The following is a 19510-nucleotide window of genomic DNA, read 5'->3' as shown; positions in this document are numbered from 1 at the left end:
ATTTAGAACATGGAATAAGTGTCCTATGTGAGAAAAATGCAACAATGAACCATTGCCATGATTATGGAGAAATTGAAGACAAATTGTGAAATACGGATGTTGTAAATGAACGATGAGTGTTGTCTATCATATTGAGAATGTTGTTATGAACGTTTGAGAGTTGATATAGAATGTGGGGAAAGTAGTATAAACAAAGGAAGTTCTGTTCAATTTTCTCTAGAAATAGTAGCGCGTTCTTATAGTTGACTAGCTAACGTTAATGCGAATTCCCTCTTCAAGTTAGAAACGTGACATCGAAGGAGAACAAGCGAACGATAACTTAGTTAAACGTAAAAGGTATGTAAGGATTATCCCTTCCTTCAAAGGCATGAATCTTCTAAATTTTTCCATGATCCTCCTAAATGATGGAGCTTATGAGTCCGTAAATATACTACACTACATACGAGCATGATAGTGATGATGATGAGTTAAAGTATAGTGATTCGAGAGTTCATGATATTATTGCTCACACTCACCTTATGTATTATTCCCTTCAAGGTGAGGCAGGCTACTCGTAAATGTTCATAATATAATCGGGGGTTCACGACCTTATGTCACCCCGATGTAGTTAAGGTTGTCTTCAAGTTTAATGTATTTTCCTAATAATAAATGTGAAATAATGCTAAGTCATGATATGTCTATAAGATGATTAATGATGCTAGCTTATAATATGCCTATGTTATGTATGAACATGTCCAGCTATGATAAGATTATAATAATTTCATGAAATGTGCAATAGTGACGGGTTATGATTGATTATGTGATGATAAAATTCCACCGCGCCAGAATGGCCGGGAATGTCACCGCTAAGGCGGGATGCATATGGTTCCACCGTGCCTAGATGGTCGGGCATGTCACCGCCAAGGCGGGCTGCGATGTTACACCGAGCCTAGAGGGCCGGGCATGATCACCACTAGTGGGCGGCATATGATGGTTTCCCGGACGCGAGATAACGATGAGGATTGTGATGTGACGAGATATGTGATGTGATGATATGTGTACCGTGATTACGTAAAATATGATATATGTACGAAATGTATTTGCTTATGACACTCTTGCAGGTTATATCTTTCTCTTATGGCTCACGGTCCTCCTATTATATTTATTTCATTCTTGTCTTACATACTCAGTACAATATTTGTACTGACGTCCGTTTTCTTTGGACGCTATGTTCATGCCCACAGGTAGACAATGAGGCGAGCTTGATCTAGACTCGTAGGAGCTGATAGCTGACTGAAATCACTCATTTGTTCCGGAGGTGCTTGATTATTCTTTTGTGTATATTTGTATGTGTTGGGCACGACGGGGTCCTGTCCCGTCCTTATGTCTAGTACTCCAGTAGAGGCTCGTAGATACGCAGTGTGGGTTATGTGGTTTCACGAGGTTGCCATCATGTATATGTATATATATATATATATATATATATATATATATATTATTTTGATAGTCTAATGGCTTATGTATATAAAAGAGTAATTATGTTTCCATATGAAATATGATTTTCTTATCATTTGAGTATAAAAGTTGATAAAAGAGCATTAAATGAGTAAGATGAGTAGTAGAACGAGTGGTGCTCGGTGGTTAGCCACGGATACCCGTCGCGGCCCTTAGCTGGGTCGTGACAGCAATGTTTCAATGCGCAATAGAACATGATTTGACAACACATCATGCATGCCAATTTCAACTTTTTTTATGACACGTAAAGGACCGATTTGACAATACAATGCTGATTTTTTGACCATTTATTTGAATATAATTCATATTACGCAATGTTTCAATGCGCAATAGAACATGATTTAACAGCACATCATGCATGCCAATTTCAGTTTTTTTATGACACGTAAAGGACCGATTTGACAATACAATGCTGCATTTTTTGACCGTTTATTTGAATTTAATTCATATTACGCAACGTTTCAATGCGCAATAGAACATGATTTAACAACACATCATGCATGCCAATTTCAGCTTTTTTATGACACGTAAAGGACCGATTTGGCAATACAATGCTGCATTTTTTGACCGTTTATTTGAATTTAATTCATATTACGCAATGTCTCAATGCGCAATAGAATATGATTTGACAACACATTATGCATGCCAACTTCAGCTTTTTTATGACACGTAAAGGACCGATTTGACAATACAATGCTGCATTTTTTGACCATTTATTTGAATTTAATTCATATTACACAACGTTTCAATGCGCAATAGAACATGATTTGACAACACATCATGCATGCTAATTTCAGCTTTTTTTATGACACGTAAAGGACCGATTTGACAATACAATGCTGCATTTTTTGACCGTTTATTTGAATTTAATTCATATTACGCAGCGTTTCAATGCGTAATAGGGGTCAATATGAATCTATTTAAGAAGAATGTTGGATGAGGTAAAAACTCATCCATTTCATAAGTTTAAGTCTCTTAAGTCATTCAAAAAAACTCTCTTAAGTCATTCAAAAAAAATAATCAAACTTCCTACAAAAAATGGCTCAAGATATTCTACCTGTTAAGGTTTCAATACATTGGGATGGTATTATCCTTGATGACAATAGTACAGTTCGTTACAATAAAAGACCAAACGTTCATGTTAAATGTCCACTTGAAATGTCTTATGAATCACTAGTCACTTACATATATGAAAAAATGAAGGTTAGTACAGATGAGTATGAAATCTCTATAATAGGTAGATATCCACAATCAGTTTCCCATGGTATAGTGCTTTATGGTAGGCATTATATCAATGATGATCATTCTTTGAGAGATTATTTGAATGCGCCAGAAGAATTAAAACATTTAGTCACCCTTAATGTTCTTGAGATGTATGTTGAAAAGATACCCCGAGAGATCCCGCAAGAATAGCCCAGTCAAGCTAACACGTATGGAGATTTTAGTTGTTACGGGGGTATTTTGAGTGGCCAGGTGCCGCTGGAAAACCTTACCCAACAATTAAATCAAACTTGGTAAATATGCATTCTTATATTATTATTTTATGAAGTAGCACGTGTTTATTGTATGTATTGGTAAATAACCATTTTTAAATCTTTGTAGGGGTTATAGACCTGATACGAGTAATATTGGGCAATCATCTCAATTTAGTGGAGCAACTCATTATTATCAAAACTCTTAGTTCAGTGGAGCTAATTATTATAGTAATTCTCTGTTCAGTACCAATTGTGGATGAAAGACACTCCTCTCAGTTTGGTGGAGTTGATCATTCTCCACACCATGCTCATTCTCAATATGTGTAGGTTCATCACCTTGATGTTATATAATTATAATTATATATATATATATATATATATATATATATTGAAATTTAACATATGTTTTTTATCGTGTAGGAGGATGCCTTTCTTAGATGGCGCTGATTGTCCAAGTTATGTGAATACATCAGAGAGTGATGACGATGAACCAGCTAATAATGCAGAGGTAACCAATGATGAAGATAGTGAAGGGGATGAAGAAGATACGCATTTTAGTCCCCAGAACCAACCAGAACCAATTCACCACCACATACCACCTCTGATGGCGGAAAACCCAATTCTTGACAGCCCAATGCAGTGGCATTCTGACTATATTCCATATCTTGACAGTCTCCAAGGTCGTGAGGATGCATTTGTCATCACAAGAGATGATGATCATAGTCGCCAAAAAACGTGGATTGAACAAAAAAATCCCATGATTGATGAATGCGACCTTGCAAAGGGAATGCAGTTCACATCAAAAAAGATGTTGCAACGGGCTGTCAGAATGTATTGTATAAAGGATATGAGGGAGTTTAAGGTTGATGACTCAAACAAATCGGTATGAAGGCTGATTTGTAAGCGACATACTCAAGGCTGTCAGTGGTTGCTTCGGGGAATTGTTAAGCCTGATGGTCTGTGAGAAATCACAAAATTCCACCCAAAACACACTTGTGATATGGGACAAAGTCGAGTAGATCATTTTAATTTAGATATAAACATGATTTCTCATGTGTTACTTAAACACATTGAGGAAACTCCAAGGTAACTTAACTGACCGTTTACATTATATATCTTATAGCAATTAAAATATCATTGCTAAATGTGGTTTGTTTAAACTTATGCAGGATGCCTATCAAAACTTGTATTATCATAATCCACTCAAAATATGGTAAAATCATAAGCAAGAGAAAGGATTTCTCGGACGTAGACGTGCTTTTGAGATGATCTTTGGAACTTGAGAATCCTCTTTTCAGGCGTTGCCGGGGTATATGGCGGCTTTAAAACATGCTAATCCTGGCACTGTTGTACAGTGGCGGCTTTTAGAGGGCATAATTTTTGACTTTGTCTTTTGGGCATTCAAACCAAGTATTGATGGTTTTGCTCACTGCAGAATGTGATATCGATAGATGGGATGCATATATATGGCTGATATGACATTAAGCTCCTAATTGCAGTAGGTATGGATGCCAATAGGTCAATATTCCCTCTTGTTTTCGCAATGGCCGCCAACGAGAGCAACGAGACATGGGGGATGTTCTTGACTCATCTAAAAACTCATGTTATTAAGGGTCGTCAGGGCATATGTGTCCTTTCGGATCGTCATAAAGGCATATTGCACAATATGCGTACTCTGGAAGGGTGGCAGCCTCCACTTGCTTGCCATCGATATTGTTTAAGGCACTTAAAGGCTAATTTGCAAACAAAGTTTGGAAATGGCACTGTAAACAAATTGATGTGAGGGGCTGCGATGCAGCATCAACAAAGAAAATGGGCTGCAAAATGGAGCTGCTAAGGGAAGTGAGTGAAGAGGCATATGTTTGGTTGATGAAATTAGAAATTGAAAAATGGACGCTTTATGCTGATGGAGGAAGGAGATGGGGCATGCTCACAACGAACAGCTCAGAGTCTTTCAATAGACTCCTCAAATCTACTCGAGGACTACCTGTCACCGCAATGGTAAGACTAACTTTCAGGCAGGTCGTGGAGCGATTTGCGGATAGGACAAGGCAGGCCAGAGCTATATTAGCCGAGGACGGAACATGGATGCCAAAGCCCTACAAAAAGATGGAGCACCATAGAAGAAAGGCAGAGGGTCACCAAATGACCAAGTATGACGTCGCTCAACCAGGGTATGAAGTTAGAACGGGTTATTGCGACGACAAAAGAGGAAACAAACATATCGTTACTGAGCTTACAAAATCATGCACTTGTGGTAAGTGGAAAACGTACCACATGTCATGTTCTTATGCAGTCAAGTGCTTTAAGAGAATGGCCAGAAATGTAACTGATTATGTGGCGGAGGAATATAAGGTCGTAAAATACGTTAAAACATATTCCGGCCACTTCCGTCCCCTTGGTGATCAAGCTTATTGGCCAGCCGCGCCGTTTTCTATGATTGCTAACAAGAAGCATATCCGTAAATTGGGAAAAAACAAGCAAACCCGTTATCACAATCAAATGGATGTTAGCGAAAAGACTTACTCTCGCAAGTGCTCGACATGTAAGCAATTTGGGCATGATAAGCGTTCATGTGGGTAAAACTCCCGTGATGGCAGCACATCTGGAAGTAGAAAAGTGTCTAGAACTTGATTTTTTTTTTTAAGTCTATTGTAATTTAATGATGTATTTCGTTGCTAATGGAATGAAGTGTTTATCAATTATTATGAACCTCTAGTATTGAATGAATTATTTTTAAATATTATATTTATTTTTGCACATTCAAAAAGTGCGGATTACACAATACAATAACAAAATAAAAAAGACATAAAAGAAAAAAAAACCTAATACAAAGCAGAGTAATTTTTTCTTTTCTATCTTTCTTGAACCAAAAAAGTACTTTCATAGCTTTGGGAGTAAAACAAAAGAGATCAATCAAAACCCTATAAAATATGACACTTAAACCTAAATATAACAAGTTTTCAAACGTACTTCGGAACACCTTACAACCCCTAAAACGAAGATCCAAATGTATATGTATACTTGATGTAATGAGTCGATATTATTGTACACTAAAAAAAATATTAATTTCTATATAAAATATTTATATTCCGGTGTTTTGAAACATGACTAATCTTCGGTCAAAGTACGAAAAAAACCTTAATTTTGATTTTCAAAGAATAAAGGTTGGGGTCGGGGGGGGGGGGGGGGGGGGGAGGGATTTCACGCACAGAATCTGTGCGTGAAAGAACCAAAGTGTAAATGTACACTTGGGCCCTTTCACGCACAGATTCTGTGCGTGAAGCCTAGTTTTTTTTTTTTTTTTTGACGGGTTAGTTTGGTTCCAGGGTTTTTTTTTTGGATTACAAAAGTGCCGGGTCCCAAGAACAACCAACAACTAGTATACAGGAAGAGCACCTAATTCCGAAAACAGAAGTTAGGCCTCCAACAAAAACAGAAACTAGTTACAAAGTAAGTGCTGAACTAAACTCCTACATCTTTGTGCCTTCTTGGAATTTCTAAGTCTAATCTTTCTACAATTCCTTTTTTCACCTATAAAATACCTCATGTCTATGTACAATTATGCCTTTGTGTGACTTCTTACTGCTCGCCAAATGTGGTATAACATAGCTCCACAAAGGGCAGCTATTATCTCCTTTTTAAATTGTTTCCAGTGCTTCCTTCTAACGCCCTCCAAGATTTGTTTGATGCCTCCAGCCGGCACTGTTACGCCTGTCCACTGGTTCACTTCATGCCATACAGCTTTAGTCCATTCGCACTCAACAAACAAGTGAGCATATGGCTTTTTCTGAGGCCACTTTTAATAGGAAAAATTACGTGATATAACCCGACTTAAATCCACTAATTTTTCGGGAAAAATAGTCCACAAATTTTCGTTTTAACAATATTTTAAATTATTACAAAAATAGCTAGATTTTTCATTTATAATAGACTTTTATTGTATGTACATGTATGTATGACGACCGGTATATATATGTATGACGGTTGGTGTAGGTTTTATGTCGCTAATGTACGTATGATATGCTTTGAAAAAGGGTAAGTAGCTCCTTTTCCATTTAAATATTGGAACTAAGCCCTGTTCGAATTGAACACAACTCCTAATAAAGTGTTTCAATTAGACACTTTTTGTTCAATTTTTTTTTTGTGTGTGTTTTTCATTTGTCTATTGGGTAGTTAAGTTAACCACATAAAATATTGTGTCTGTTAATTATAGGCATTCGCCTCTTAAGCCGTAAAACACCAATCATTTTCTAGTCGAGACGTTGATGCACATAATTAAAGATGACATTTTTTATGTGGTTAACTTAACTACCTAATAGAAGAATGAAAAAACATGCATTTTTTTTCAAACTAAGAACCAAAAGTGTCTAATTAGAACCTTATTTTAGGAGTTGATATATTCAATTGAAACATGACTTAGTTTGAATTTCTGAATAGAATATTCTGTGAAGTTTAAGGGCTGAGTATGTTTTAAGCCTCTGAGAAATCAAAAAAATTATATAATTTATTTTAGACCGTAAATTTTAAAAATCTTCCTTTATTCCACAAATTTCGAGCCCAATCTATATATAATATAAAACTAGGCATAAACAAGGTGATGTGACACCTCTCTATGGCCACCATTCCTATTTATCTTTTTTCTCCTTTTTTTGCCTTTTCTTTCATTTTTTTTCCAATTGTTTGCTATTTTAAAAAGCTAAAAAGTTACTCCGTTAACTCTTTTAATTATCTCTTAATTATGTCAGTTAACCATTCAATCGTATTCTTTAACGTGGACCTGAGGACACTAAAACTCTTTTAATCCTCAAATTTCAATGTGATAGTTAATGCATATAGGAGTAACAATTTTTTCATCTGCTCCTCTCTCCCACTAGCAGACTTTAACTATCTATGTATTAATATAGTTGTAACCGTTTGATTATTATTTTCAACCTCTCACGCCTCTTTGTATTCCAAACTACTCCGACATATATAAGGTTAGGGTTAGTTGGATTTGGAATTATTTTATTTGATTTATAATCACTAATTGTTTGAACTTTCTGCCTCTATAGGTTAAGCTTTGTGTTCAAAGGAGAAGATTCTTTCATACTGAATTTTATCCCCGCATATATGTATCGATGTGAATGTTCAAATCCCCTATGCATACGAGATTATACTGTCAACCATTGATGTCCGCTGCAGGCAGTGGCGGATTCAGGATTTTCACTCAGGGTATTCGGGAAAATAATTGAACCTAAATATACACTATAATATATGTTCAGGGTGTTCAAAAGTTAATATATGTACATAAACACATAAAATTTACCCTAAATATACACTATAATTTTTTATTCAGGGTGTTCAGGGCTCTTGGTACATCCGCCCCTGGCGGCAGGTTATATTATCATTTGTTTTTCGTAGTCTCCCCGTGTTTATGCCCTATCAATGGTCTTTTTCTTGGTGACTGACAACATATATTATAAGATTATATGACACCGAATAATTTCTCCCTTTGTATGACAAGGAGGAATCTCTATTTGATGTTAGTTGAATAAGTTAGGATTGAATTCTATGCCGCGAAAGATATTTACCAAAAAGCATGGTATCTCTTATGTGATGGATTTACAGTATTCGAAAGCAGTTGCCAATTATAGTAAATTTGCCAACTATCGCTTTAAAGTCATGCTTTTTTCTTTTCATCTATCCCAACCTTCTCTTGCAATTTTACACTTACCCCATAAATTTTGCTCCCGGTTTCAATTGATTTTGAAACTTGCATTCTGTAGGATTTCAACTGGAGAAGGTCTCAAGTGAAGAAAATTTCAAGAGCTCTTATCTTTATCTTATTACCCTTATCATTGAAATAATCACGTTCTACCTTATTTTATTGGGTTTCATCATTCATTATAGTAATAGTTCTTTGCTAAGTGAAAACATAGAATTCGAGGAAAATAATAAATATAATAAAAAATAATTGATACATTATCATCTAAAGAGACACGGGGTAAAAAGGGTGTTACAATAATATGGAATGGTATAAGTAGCATGAAGGAGCAAATTCTCAAAGTATAACAGCAGTTTCTCATGAATTAAGCGTTTGTAATTGTATGGACAATAAGTTAGTGTATAAATTTACCCAACCGTGAAAAATTAAAGGCTAACATGCATTTTACTATGGAGAGGGCATCCTCGTAATTGGGTTCTAATGTGACATTTTTTCTTAATTGTTGCAATAGGTTTATGTCACTCTTTTTCTGTCTCATTTTCAAATTATAACCTGAAATGCGTTTCACATATTTTTTTTATCGAGGATTTTATATAGAATGTTATGAAAAGATGGTTGATTGAAAAAATTAAGATTTCGAAAGTCAAACAGGAAAATTTGACCACCGCAATTCATATGCATATCCTTTAAATATTTTAAATTGTTAATTATTTTAACTTATAGTACTTTTTATGTAGTTTCTAAATACGTAAATTATTTTTCAAAAAACATATTAATTATATATTCAAATTCACGATCAACATAGAGAAGTTTAACTCTCAAAATTTAAACTGTATCACATAAATTGAGACAGAAAGAATACTTTTCTTTTGAAAAAAAGAGCTATTAATATTTAATTATATTTTATTTTTAAATGATCAAGCGCAGGTATTAGAGATATAAATAATGGTATTTATGAAAATTTTGCCCTAATAAGAAGGGAGAAGCTTAGGGTGTAAAACGCCAAATACCGAGCAAAACTGCACCTTCCCTATCTGGTATGCCTTCTTCTTCCTCATTTGTGACAGTCATACAACTTTGCATCACTATACATTACTTAATTAAAATAATGTTCAACAATAAATACTTCATTCTAGTACATCTGTCTTTAATTATACAAAAACCCTAATCCCTGTTTTCTAATGAACCTCTTTTTTTTTTTTTTTTTTTTTCCTTGGATTTTTTAGAACACTGCTAAGTTATCAATTTGCATCTATTGAGATTACTGTCTGGCTGCAAGAAATACTGTTGTTTGATTGAGATAATGGAGCGTAGTGAAGATATGAACCTCGATACAGACATCTGGAGGTAATCAATTTAGTACTCTCTCTGTTTTAATTTGTTTGTCTGGTTTTGACTTGACACGGAGTTTAATAAAGTAAAGTAGCTTTTTTGTATTTTGTGGTCTTAGATTAAAGATACGTGGAATGTATCAAAATGTGCTTTAATCTTGTGGTGTTAAACATGTCACGTGGATGTTGTAAATTAAAGAGTTGTCAAAAAGAGAATTCTTTTTTTTTTTTTCAATGGGAACTCAGACAAACAAATTGAAACAGAGGGAGTAACTTATTTTGCTGATGAAACAATTGTTGTTTCTCTTTTCAGTTGAGAATGTGGATTTAGAAGCCTTTGTATTTATTAATTAAATATCTCGATTCTTCTTCTCTTAATAGCCTGAATGATCAAGACAGCAATGCGATTATATTACCAGACAAGAAAAAGAAGAAGAAGAAAGGAAAGGAACAGGTATAAATAGAAAATCATATCCTCTACATGTAATCAGCCTTTGTAGATGACTCATTGTTTTAATATATTTGATCAGGTGTCCAAAAAGCTTAAACCGAAGAATAATATTAAGTTAAGCCAATCACAGAAAAAAAAGTTGAAGAAAATCGAGGTAAGTCCGTCCAGGAATGTTCATTGGTCTCTTATTAATTTACTTACGTTTTTTCATCTATATTTTGGGCTTCGACTAATTCATTCTTGAAAAATGTAGGAAGACAAGGAGAAGGCAATCCTTTTAGCAGAAAGCATTAAGACCTTGAAGTAAGAACTGCCTCATCTAACTTGAACGGCTTTTCACTTTAAGTATTCAAGAACATTTTTCCCGAAAATGATAAATAACTAATATTTCAGGAAGCACCAGATCCAAGATGATCTTTATTCACTTATGTGGTCTTCAAGGAACTTAGGTCAGGTATGTGTATTCCATCTCGATTTTACTTTTATATCTGACTGATCAGACATTAGCTCAAAGCGTGTCCTGTATTGTGGTAGGGTGAAACTAGCCGAGAAAAGCGTAGAAGAGAAGTGCAGTATTCTAGGGCAGGGTTAGATGTGCCACATAGAGATCGGCCAGTCAAGAAGAGGACTATTGACGACCTATCTAGTGATGTCTTGCAAGATTCTGAAGAAATGCAGTCGAGTCCAATAGTCAATGGCAATCTTTTGCAGTCCTCCATAGGAGAAGGTGAAGTCCCAAGTGATACACCAGTCGTACCAGGGTCTTCTGAGGAGTTGGCTTGTCAGAGTGGACTTTTAGTATGCGGTAGAGATGCTTCTGTGCGAAATAAGCAAGAAGAGGATAGAACTGCAGAATGTTTAAAGTCAGATTATGATTGTCATAAAGAAGAAAGGGGGAAACCAACGGTATTGCTTAACTCTCTGTTTATACATCATATATGCAGTACCTGATTTTCATTAAGGCTCTCTCATATGCATGCCATCCGTGTTCTGTGCGGGCTCTTCATATTGAGCAGGATGGTGCCAAGGCTGTTCAAAATGCCAGTCTCAGCAATAGTAGCAACTCAGCTAACTCTCTTCCTCAAAGAGCTTTAACAACTCCAACTGTGGTGCATGTTTCAAGACCAAAGGAGGTTGAAAATAACAGGAGCGATCTGCCGATAGTCATGATGGAGCAGGAGATAATGGAAGCTATAAATGACAACACTTGTGTAATAGTTTGTGGTGAGACTGGTTGTGGCAAGACAACCCAAGTTCCACAGGTGAGATATTCTGTTGTTCTATATATGATTCCCTTTCCTTCCATCGGTGATGTAGAGTTGAACTTTGTTATTTCTTAATTTTCAGTTTTGTTTTAGTGGTTTTATCTCTTCCTTTTTGTTTGGATCTTTCAGTTCCTTTATGAAGCTGGCTATGGTACAAATCATTCCAATGGTCGTGGTGGTATTATTGGTGTGACTCAACCACGCCGTGTTGCGGTACTTGCAACTGCCAAGCGAGTGGCATTTGAGCTTGGTCTTCGTCTTGGCAAAGAGGTTGGTTTCCAAGTTAGACATGACAGGAGGATAGGAGACAATTGTTCCATAAAGTTCATGACTGATGGAATTTTGCTTCGGGAACTGCAGGTAAGATTTCAGTATTAGTATTTAAGTGAATTGAAATCTTCGTCCCTACCTTTTAAGTGGCGTATTGTGTCCTTACTATCATCCTTTCACACATATTGTCCCTAACTCTATAAAGAGGTGCACACCGTAAATAGTGAAAGCATCGAAACATTATAAATTTTACTTCCAGAGAAGCCACAAACTTTCAATCAACCAACTATGCCTCTCAATTTCTAACTAGCTGGAGTTGGCTATATGAATCTGCAATCTCGATTCCACTCAATTCAGATCCATCTTTAATCTAATAATGAAAAATCTTAGCAGTATGGGCTTCTGTTTAGAAGTTAATTTTTGGACGAGTGGCTCCTTTGATTGTTGAGATAACACGGAGAGACAGAGGTAACCAGTTTAATTGCCGAAGCGGGATCAATTGTGAAATCGGGATACAGTTCAAAGCATGTCTATGAATACTACTATAATCGCACTGTTCTTGTTTTTAACCTTCTGCAGTGAGATGAGTATTGTGCTGCAGGTTGTGAGGTTTCATTACAAAATTATTAACGTAATTATCTTTGGGAGAAATAGTGATTAGGCACACCTAGACATTTTTGCAATTTGCATATTAAATTGAATAATGTTGAATGAAAACCAACATGTACACTTTGAAGTAATTTAAATTTTATTTGAACAATTCACAGATGGACATAAACCAAATCTCAACTACTCCATGCTTTCCTATAAACAGTAGGTGGCTATGTGTATAAAAATATCCTTTCTGTGTCATTTGGAGGAAAGGATTAAGGTTCCAACTGTATTCAGTCTCTCCTGAATGAAGTTACTTGTTTGGTAGGGGCAATGTCACGTTACATGAGATATTCAATTCATGCTCCATTTTGTCCATTGTAGATGGTTCAATCTTGTTTCTTCTATGCTTTGTCAATTTGTGCTTTGTGAGCATCAAATAAACACACGCATTTTCGACCTTGCTTTCCAGATATGAGTTAAAGTTCTAATTGCATAAACTGGTATATGTTGGAGTTACTTTTTGACAGGTAAATAATTTTATGAATTTTGGCATATGCTCTTAGCTCTATGGAGTTAGGACAAACAATAGGTGAAATGAAATAATGATTAGCCTAGGGCGACAAACATGGCTCAACAGTGTCTACACAAGGCCTTTCTCTTCTTCACTCAAAAAGGCAAAAAAGGCAATGCACCCTTTATTTGAGTGTTACTTGATTCGTAAAGATTGATTCTTTTGAAGTTATACGGACTTCTTTGTTTAAAAAAAGAAGGCCATGTCCAAAGGATTGGACTTGTAAGGTTATCTCTATTTGTTTATTAGAGGAGATAGGGAATGAATGACATAAATATATGCTATTTGCGGCAGTACCAAAATGATAATCATCTTACTTGTCTTAGAAACTGGCATGTTAGGGTTGTCTTTGAAGGGCAGGTTGCGCCTATGATATATTACACAATAAGGGAAAACTAACAAGTGAAGCGACTGCAAAGATTTAGTTGTTGCTGTCTTCTCACTGTATCTTTTGAGCAATTTTGAATTTCCTGCCGTTAGTTCTCTTGAATCTTATTTAGTTAAGCAAGTTTATATACTCTTCTTACAATGATATTTTCTCCCTGTCCCTCCACCTTTTATGCAGAATGATTTTCTTTTAAGGCGTTACTCGATCTTAATCTTGGATGAGGCTCATGAGAGGAGCTTGAACACCGATATACTAATCGGTATGCTTTCTCGTATAGTAAGAGAGCGTCAGGTGAGAAAATAGTTTGCTATCTCCATGCTGTCGGTTGTCATTTCATTATTCTTAGGCGGCCTTAAAAATATTAGTGGTTAATCTAAGACCCCTGTTCTCCTTGTTTATCTACTGCTCTCTCTCTCTCTCCCCCTTTTTACTAACTTCTATTCTTTGTGGGTTTTTTTTTTATTTTTTTGCTGTAGAAAGAATATGAGGAGCAACAGAAGAAGCTTCTTTCAGGACAAACAATAAGCCCTGAAGAGAGAGTTTATCCGCTGAAACTTGTGCTGATGAGTGCTACACTTCGAGTTGAGGACTTTATATCTGGCAGAAAAATTTTCTGTGATCCTCCCCCTGTAATGGAAGTCCCCACTCGCCAATACCCAGTGACTGTTCATTTCTCCAAGAGAACTGAGATGGTGGACTATGTTGGCCAGGCATATAAAAAGATATTGTCAATTCACAAGAGATTGCCACCTGGTGGTATACTTGTGTTTGTGACAGGGCAAAGGGAAGTTGAATACTTGTGTCAAAAGCTGCGCAAAGCTTCTAAGGAGATAGTTGAGAGAGCTTCCAAAGAGAATAATGAGCTATCTTTGGTATCTGAAGGGAATGCCATCACGGAGAAGGTTGACAAGGAGATAAGTGAGGCATTTGATGTTGAAAGGAGTTCTGTAAATGAGATAACTGAACGCTTTAATACCTATGATGAGGATCATGGTGAATCTTATGAAGATGACTCAGAAGTTTCCTATGATTCAGCAGATGACAGTGATTTGGATGTTTATAGTGATGATGCAGGGCTGCTAAACCCGAAGTCTCCAAGCTCTGATGGTAAGTTAGATGTCTTAGGTGAGGAGGGAAGCCTTGCATCACTGAAGGCTGCTTTTGAAGCTTTGGCCGGTAAAAGGACATCAGAACCTGATTCCTGCGGAAAGGAACTTGTTCCTATCACTGAAGAAGGGGCGGCCTCAAATGAATCTGAACCTCTGTTAAGCAAGGTTAGGATTGGGGCTAATGGGACTTGTGCTGGTCCGATGTGTGTTTTACCTCTTTATGCTATGCTTCCGGCATCCGCACAGCTTCGTGTGTTTGACGAGGTCAAGGAAGGAGAACGCCTAATTGTTGTTGCCACTAATGTGGCTGAAACCTCATTGACCATTCCTGGTATAAAATATGTGGTTGACACAGGCAGAGAAAAGGTCAAAAAGTACAACTCTTCTAACGGTATGGAAGCATATGAAATACAATTTATAAGTAAGGCTTCAGCTGCTCAGCGTGCAGGAAGGGCAGGAAGAACAGGTCCTGGGCACTGTTATCGGCTTTATTCTTCTGCAGTCTTCAATGACATGTTCTTTGACTTCTCAAATGCAGAAATATTGAAAGTACCAGTTGATGGCGTTGTCCTACTTCTGAAGTCCATGCATATTGATAAGGCAAGTATCTTGTTTGAAATAGGCTATTCTCCTCTATGTTCCATACTTGGTTGAAGTGTTATTATTTTGAGTATTTGCCAAAGTCACCAGCATTGAAGATGTGTCTTACTGGGTAAAAACTTACCTGCACTGGGTAGAAGATAAACCAATGTCTTTTAAGAGTTATTTTAAACAAATAAAAAGAATTAAAAAGGAATTTAGTCATACTAACTAAAGTTAGAAACTACCTAGGTTTGCCGTCAGTTCTTGCTTCCTCTTTCTTTTATTTCCTATCTTCTTCTAGCATTCTCATATTTCTGATCTTCTCTTGCATCTGATCCTTTCTTCATTCTTTGAACAATTCCAAAACAGCAGAGTCTAGGAAAGTTAAACCGGATAATTCCGACGTTTTGCGTCTTTTCTGTTTAAGATGAATTTACTTTTTCAATATATTTTTTTCTGGTTATTTTTTGAATATTCAACTGGAAAATTAATCTAAAGTATTTTGTCAAGCACTCAACCGAGAGTACAAGTTTTGTGGTAAGCATAGGATATATTGTAGTTAAGCAGTAAGCAGTAAAGTTACAAAGGCAACTACGTAAAGATGTTAAATCATAAGTAAAATTTCTTTTCCAGTTTTAGTTTAAATCTTTTCATGGTGTGTAGAAGTGCAACCGTGCAAAGCAAAGTTCAATTTTCTGAAGTTTTTTGGTCTGTGAATCTTTAGATTTGTTACACTGATGATATACAAAGGTAAATACTTTTCTCTTAAGATTAAAATATTTATATTTTTCTTTTCAAAGTTAAAATGTCTATATAACTGATGATTGTTACAGCTAATAGAAGGAAAAAATTTATGTTGATAATGGCCACTGATGGCCTTTGGGTGGCACAAAGTGCAGAAGAAATTAGTTCCGTAGATCCAGTGACGTTAGTTAAGGGTATAATGGAGCTTTGCAAGACTCTATTACATATTGTTAATATTATTCAAGATCTTTTGGGAAATATATGATAGTTAATTAAACATTAAGAACTATAGTTAAATAAAATGATGTGTTATGTGTTTATTGGCTGGGTGTAAATACCTGGTGCAGGTAAATTTTTTCCGTCTTACTGACTTCAGCACCTTCGCCTGGAGTCCCATAGGATGGAAACAGTCTTGTGGGTCCCAAAAAGGCAAAAACAGAGTGAGGCATAGCCCTTTGAGGAGTCCTCTAAGCTGTCTAACTACCGTCAGGCTCTCCCCTTCCCCCTCCCCCATTTCCCACCCCGACCCAAACAAAAAAACTTCATAGATTGAAAAAACTATTGGCTGATCGACATTCTTACCCCCATCCCAATCAAAAAGGTATAAAATCACTCGATGGTCATTTTACTTGCTTATCGCAATCAGGTTGAGGATTTCTTTTCTAGGTGATTCTGCATGTTATTTCTCTTGTTGTTTGTAGATTACCACCACTGATATGTATCCATTGTTATTTCAGGTTGCTAACTTCCCTTTCCCGACTCCTCCTGAGCCAACAGCCTTAGTTGAAGCAGAGCGTTGCTTAAAGGTTCTAGAAGCACTCGATAGCAATGGCAGGCTGACACCTCTAGGGAAGGCCATGGCCCAATATCCAATGAGTCCTCGCCACTCCCGTATGCTCCTTACAGTAATCCAAATTATGCAAAAGGTGAAAGATTATTCCCGCGCAAACACAGTCTTGGCTTATGCAGTTGCAGCAGCTGCAGCTTTGAGTTTGTCAAATCCTTTCCTTATGGAGCTTGAAGGAAAGTATAAAGATCTAGATGATCTGAAACAAGATGAGAAACCAGGTTCAGCAGAAAGTGAGAGAGACTTGGGGAAAGAGGAAAGAAAGAGGATAAAAAAGCTGAAAGAAATTGCTAGAGTGTCTCGTGCAAAATTTTCAAACCCCACCAGTGATGTTTTGACCGTGGCATATGCTCTACAATGTTTTGAACTCTCTGGTAAACCACTGGAATTCTGCAAAGACCACACGTTACATCTTAAAACAATGGAGGAAATGTCCAAGTTGAGGAAGCAGCTTATTAATCTCGTTTTTAACTCCAAATTATGTGATTCACAGCAAAATTTCTCATGGCCTCATGGTACTTTGGAAGATGTAGAATGTGTTTGGAGGATTCCTTCAAACAAATGTCCTCTTCAACTGAATGAGGAGGAGATTTTGGGCCAAGCTATTTGTGCTGGCTGGGCTGACAGGGTTGCTAAACGCATTAAGGATGTTTCATCCTTATCGGAATCTGACCGAAAAACTCATGCAGTTCGATATCAGGCCTGCTTGGTGAAAGAAATCGTATTCCTACATCGAAGGTCATCTATTTCTAGATCTGCTCCACAATATTTAGTCTACACTGAACTACTGCATACAAAAAGGCCATATATCCAAGGAGCGACTAGCGTGAAAGAGAATTGGCTCATTAAGTATGCTCCGTCCCTGTGCAGTTTTTCTGCTCCTCTCTCAGATCCAAAGCCTTATTATGACCCACTGAATGACCAGGTCCTCTGTTGGGTGAGTCCAACTTTTGGTCCTCATCTATGGAAGCTTCCTCTGCATTGTTTGCCAATCGAAGATGATATCAGCCAGGTGGCAGTATTTACTAGTTCCTTGCTTGAAGGCAAAGTTCTGCCTTGCCTAAAATCTGTACAGAAATTCTTGGCAGCCTCACCAGCTATCATTTTGAAGCCTGAGGCATCAGGCCTTAAGCGGGTTGGCAGTCTTTTAAACAAGATGAGGATCAAGAAGAGAAGGATCGATAGTTGTGCCAAGCTAAGGAAGTTGTGGGATGATAACCCTCGAGATTTGTTTTCAGAAATTTTGAATTGGTTTCAGGAAGGATTTCATGACCATTTTGAAGACCTTTGGGCACAGATGCAACTTGAAGTACTTTTAGACCCAAAAGAACGTTTTTCCAAGAAGGTCAAGAGAGAGAAAAGGAAACCATGAACTTCCGATGATTAGTGAAATATTAAATGCCTTGCAGAATATATGTCTGCTTATTTTGGTGATGTGTACTCCATTGGCGTGTTGGCACAGGCATAATATCTCTGCCAGTGTGAGGTAATGCTAGTCTCCTGCCTTCCCTTTCCTTGCTGTTTCGGTCATTAGATGTTTGGTTTTGGATTTTCATGTGTTTGACCATTAAAGTATAATCGTCTTCTCACATTGACTACGGGCAAAGGGATTTTAGTCAGTTTTTCTTTTTAGTAATATTTTTTGGATACCATGATTTCCTGCAAGGACTAACTGAAATAATGATAGGTAGAATTGTCTGCATTTCTGGATTTCTAGTAGACTGTTACTGCTTAGAACTTGGAAGCAATGGTGCTTGCAGTCCATGTTACGTAACTCATCATCAAGTCAATGGGATAGAGATGTGTGGCTCCTAAAATAACAAGCTTTGATGCCCAGAATGAGGTAGCAAATTTCTGTAGATGTTTCCTTGTATATTAAAATACAAGTCTTTTTTGGTTCCTTTTTCCGTACTACAGTAATCTGTTTCATGAAGGCACAAGTTTACATTATCTGTTAAAAATTTGGTGTTTGCAGTTAGAAGATGATATCAAACTCAGAACCAAGGAACTTGATTTTCGATTTGGATGCAATGACCTAGTTTAGAAAGAATAGAAGGATCCAACCATGACTAAAGCTACAATGACACTCATCTTCTAACATGGAAGAAAACGTGTTCGCTGCAGGTTTGGTTTCAGCTTATACAAGAATTCAGAGCTCATATGCTTTGCCTTTAGATTCAACAGTTACTACAGGACATATGCAAACTATTATACTTGCAAAGATCCTTATCAGGCTTCACTCTATCTAGTTGGTTAGAGAATTAAAGTTCTTGGGACTGCATTTATCTAGATGGTTGGAGAATTTAATGAAAAACTTGTAACGTATTCTGGCCAAAAAATAGAACTGTAGAAATCTAGCTCGTGTTGATGATGATCTTCTCACTAATCCGAACTACTAAGCATTTAGAAGAATTTTATTTTATTATTATTATTATTTCTTTGCAAATTACTACTCTTTCGACATTTTGTTTAAAAATAAGACAAATAAAGTCAATAAGCAAACAGGCAATTAGGCAAGCCGACTTGTCGTAGCGTCTCTACGAATTTAATATAGATCTCTCCAAATTTAATATAGAGTTCAATCAGGCAATTAGGCAAGGGCTAAAAACATGGTTAGAAAATCTCTAGTTAATTCTCAAGCTACTTATCCTTTTATGAGCAACAATGAACTCATTACTAATG

At 36.6% G+C, this 19510-nt stretch overlaps 1 protein-coding gene across 2 annotated transcripts; it reads left to right on the top strand.

Annotated features, from left to right (window-relative positions):
- Nucleotides 1-9607: 9607 nt before the first annotated feature.
- Nucleotides 9608-19277, top strand: LOC132645466 (ATP-dependent RNA helicase DEAH13-like). 2 transcript variants are annotated; one of them, XM_060362462.1, is made up of 14 exons: nucleotides 9608-9713; nucleotides 9903-10023; nucleotides 10389-10461; nucleotides 10538-10612; nucleotides 10712-10761; nucleotides 10852-10912; nucleotides 10993-11364; nucleotides 11475-11720; nucleotides 11853-12083; nucleotides 13724-13837; nucleotides 14023-15255; nucleotides 16719-18314; nucleotides 18520-18671; nucleotides 18804-19277. In XM_060362462.1, the coding sequence occupies exons 2-12, from the start codon at nucleotides 9980-9982 to the stop codon at nucleotides 18198-18200; spliced, it is 3981 nt and encodes a 1326-aa protein (XP_060218445.1). In that variant the 5' UTR covers nucleotides 9608-9713; nucleotides 9903-9979; the 3' UTR covers nucleotides 18201-18314; nucleotides 18520-18671; nucleotides 18804-19277. The 2 variants fall into 2 exon arrangements, with proteins under 2 accessions (XP_060218445.1, XP_060218444.1); XM_060362461.1 differs by having other exon boundaries at nucleotides 18516-18671.
- Nucleotides 19278-19510: the final 233 nt, after the last annotated feature.

This window comes from Lycium barbarum, chromosome 6 (genome assembly GCF_019175385.1).
Source record: "Lycium barbarum isolate Lr01 chromosome 6, ASM1917538v2, whole genome shotgun sequence".
NCBI lineage: Eukaryota > Viridiplantae > Streptophyta > Magnoliopsida > Solanales > Solanaceae > Lycium > Lycium barbarum.
The sequence above is the reverse complement of the archived record's forward strand: the minus strand, read 5'-3'. Positions and strand labels throughout refer to the sequence as shown.